Here is a 3,423-nt window from a genome sequence, read left to right as displayed (position 1 = left end):
TGGAGAAGAACGGTATAATTATCTGGAAACAAAGGAATTAATGATATTAAAATTGCAATTATATGTAGTTAAATTGAATTGAATTATTTAGTGAAAAACAAAAGCAATAGAGAGCATTTCCCTCCCTTTGGAGAGGCGCAGCAACAATGGTATGACAGAACACGTGAAGGCCTGAGGGATGAGTCAGCCATTATTTATGAAAAACATAAAGGCACATTCAATCAATCACAAACACAAAGCCAAGCTATTTTTCACTTTTCTTTCTCTTGGAGTTGGAGGGGCCTTGGAATCTTATGCTCTCTCTCTCTCTCTGTGCAAAGTTCATGGCAATTTCTGACAACCTCCCCACCCAGTAGTTTTTATTTCCCATGCCACTACAAAACACCTACATCTCGTAGCAGATACCATATTGGAGCTCGTATACTGTTAGATGCTGCTCCACAGTTAACCACCCAATAGAAACAATCCTCCCTTTTCTACTATTTTTTCCCCGCCCCCCTCTCTCACTCTTTCTTCTATATATGCATTGCATTCATCAGTTGTGTTAGATCAGGAGCTATTTAAGTAAAGCTACTACTATAGTCCTCTGATTCTTTGCAGTTAAATGGGAAAGAAGGGAGGGAGTTCATGGCTGACGGCGATGAAGAGGGCCTTTAGGTCTCCAAGTAAAGACTCTGAGAAGAAGAGCTCCAGGAGGAAAGTTGAGCACCAGCAAGAAGAGGAGGAAGAGAAGGTAATGGGGGTGAAGTTTGCGTGTGTGTGTTTGATGATTTGTGCTTTTTGACAGGATTCTTGAAGAGTTTGGGATTTTCTTGGTTTTTTTTTTTTTGTAGAGGACTGAAAGGAGGAGATGGCTGTTCAGGAAACATAATCAGCTAAGTGAAGCAAAGGAGACGACGGACTGCATGGCGCCCAAGACTCCTGTGTTGCCTGCTGAGCAGAGACACGCCATTGCCGTGGCAGCAGCCACCGGCTGCCGTTGCAACTGCTAAAGCTGCGGTGGAGATAATTCGGTTGTCGGCGCAGCCTTCCTCTAATGCTACTTCATTTAAACAGCACTCTGCTGCCAGAGTCATTCAAACAGCTTTTAGAGGCTATCTTGTAAGTAAAAATTTGTACTTCAACTGACTATATGTTTATACAAACTGTATTGGCGAATTTACTTTCAGGAGATGGTAGAAAAATTTGATTTACGGAGTTGTTTTAGGCAAGGAGAGCTCTGGTTGCGCTCAAGGGGATTGTGAAACTTCAGGCTCTAATCAGAGGGCAGAATGTTCGGAAGCAAGCAAACATGACCATGAAATGCATGCAGGCGCTGCTCCGAGTGCAGGCGCGGGTTCGGGATCAACGCGCCCGCCTCTCCCACGACGGCGGAAGAAGGTCAATGTTTGCAGAAACCAACAACTTATGGGAGTCAAAGTACCTGAAAGACATCAGAGAGAGGAAGTCCAGAGTGAGTTGTTTTTCTTATAGTCCCGAACAGAAGCTGCAAATGTATTAATTTCTAATGTCTAATTAATGATGTTTGTGTTAACAGTCTAGAGAAGGAAGCTGTGTAACTGATGATTGGAGGGACTGCCCACGAACACTTGAAGAGCTTGAAGCAATCTTGAAGGCCAGAAATGAAGCTGCATTGACACATGAAAAGTCCCTGGCTTTTGCTTTCTCTCAACAGGTAGCTATCATCACTTTTTCAGGACTCTGCCCTTTTCTTATGTGTTGTACAACTTTATATAGTTGTCCGCAAAAACCATATGAATCCTGTGTTCTTTCTCATTTCATGCTATCATTACTTCATTCTTGAGTTGTAACATCTGCCCGGAAACTCTCTTCCCAGAACAAAATCCTGGATTCTGACAGGATCCCGTATGATGGAGAAGAAAATGAGGTAGAAAACAGAGCAAATTGGCTTGATAGGTGGATGGCAACAAAGCAGTGGGAGAACAGCAGCAGGGCTTCAACCGATTACAGAAGAGATTCCATAAAGACTGTTGAGGTTGACTCACTAAGAACATCCTCATACTCAGCAACAAATGGTCGAAAATCACGCTGCCAAAGTCCCATCCACAGACAAGCCGCCGCATCTCCTCACCACAGATCATTCCACAACGCTGCCCCAATTCAATCTCCGGCGACCCCATCCCTCATATCTAAAACAAGACCTGCCCAAGTCCGGCCAGCCAGCCCCCGATGCCTCAAGGAAGAAAAAAGCTATTCAACTGCGAACACTCCGTCTCTGCGCTCCACACAGCGCTTCAACAGCAGCGTTTCCCGCAACAGCACGAGCGTCAACGAGGGACCCGGAAACGCTTCAATTCCCAATTACATGGCCGCTACTGAGTCCGCAAAAGCGAGGATCCGATCGCAGAGTGCTCCACGACAGAGGCCCTCCACACCCGAGAGAGACCGCGGCGGCTCCGCCAGAAAACGCCTGTCTTACCCCATACCCGAACCGTACTGCGTGAACTTCGGATTCGGGTGCAACGGGTTCGGCCAGAATAATCTGAGAAGCCCCAGCTTCAAGAGCGTTCAGGCGGGGTACGTGGGGATGGAGGAGCAGTCGAATTACTCGTGCTATACAGAGAGCATCGGCGGAGAAATTTCGCCGTGCTCGACGACGGATTTGAGGAGGTGGTTACGGTGAAGCTGACAGGAACAATGACTGCAGTGATTGAGAGTCGAATGCTGATTGTGTACTGTTTCTTGAAATTTGATTGAAGCATTGGTGGTGGGTGAGAATTAATTGGTGGGAAGAAAGAACAATAACTGTTCATTTCATAACTCTAATTTGTGCTTTTCTGTAAGCTGAAAAATACAAGTGCTGCATATTTTGTTTTTCCTTCTTTTACTGCCTAATAATTTTTTAACTGGATTTCTGTTGCATCTTCAATTTCAATTTAATATATATATATATATATATTATGTATAAAAATTATATTATTTACTTTAGTTAAAAAAGATTTTATACCCGTAGCGTAAATGAAAAACAAAATTCAATCCATATAATTTTTGCTTCCTAAATGTCAGCTCAATAACAGATAATTATATGATCGATGTAGAGTTCATAGAGAGGGACTAATCAGAATGCATTAAATTTAATATATAGTTGGTTGAGTTTGATCGAATTTAATTTAGATAAAAGAAATTTCATAATTTTACATAAATATGTAATAACATTGATTTGAATCACCGATACTATCAATTACTGGATAGTTGTCAATAACAATATCCGATAACATCTTAACAATTATTTGATAATTAATAGAAATTGTTCTATTCAGCATGAAGTTACCATTATTAGTTGGAGTCATGTTTGTACTATATTTTAATGATGTATTATTACATAACAATGAAAATTTTTATTTTTATAATTATTAGTGAACAACTTTGTGTTTGATAATAATATATTTACTTGAGTCTGAA

General features: G+C 41.6%; 1 protein-coding gene across 1 annotated transcript; it reads left to right on the top strand.

Annotated features, from left to right (window-relative positions):
- Nucleotides 220–2,867, top strand: LOC105156059 (protein IQ-DOMAIN 1-like). The gene is made up of 5 exons (XM_020698299.1): nucleotides 220–733; nucleotides 834–1,101; nucleotides 1,208–1,453; nucleotides 1,538–1,675; nucleotides 1,838–2,867. The coding sequence occupies exons 3-5, from the start codon at nucleotides 1,292–1,294 to the stop codon at nucleotides 2,642–2,644; spliced, it is 1,107 nt and encodes a 368-aa protein (XP_020553958.1). The 5' UTR covers nucleotides 220–733; nucleotides 834–1,101; nucleotides 1,208–1,291; the 3' UTR covers nucleotides 2,645–2,867.

The sequence above is a fragment of the Sesamum indicum genome, linkage group LG2 (assembly GCF_000512975.1).
Source record: "Sesamum indicum cultivar Zhongzhi No. 13 linkage group LG2, S_indicum_v1.0, whole genome shotgun sequence".
Taxonomy (NCBI): Eukaryota; Viridiplantae; Streptophyta; class Magnoliopsida; order Lamiales; family Pedaliaceae; genus Sesamum; species Sesamum indicum.
The sequence above is the reverse complement of the archived record's forward strand: the minus strand, read 5'-3'. Positions and strand labels throughout refer to the sequence as shown.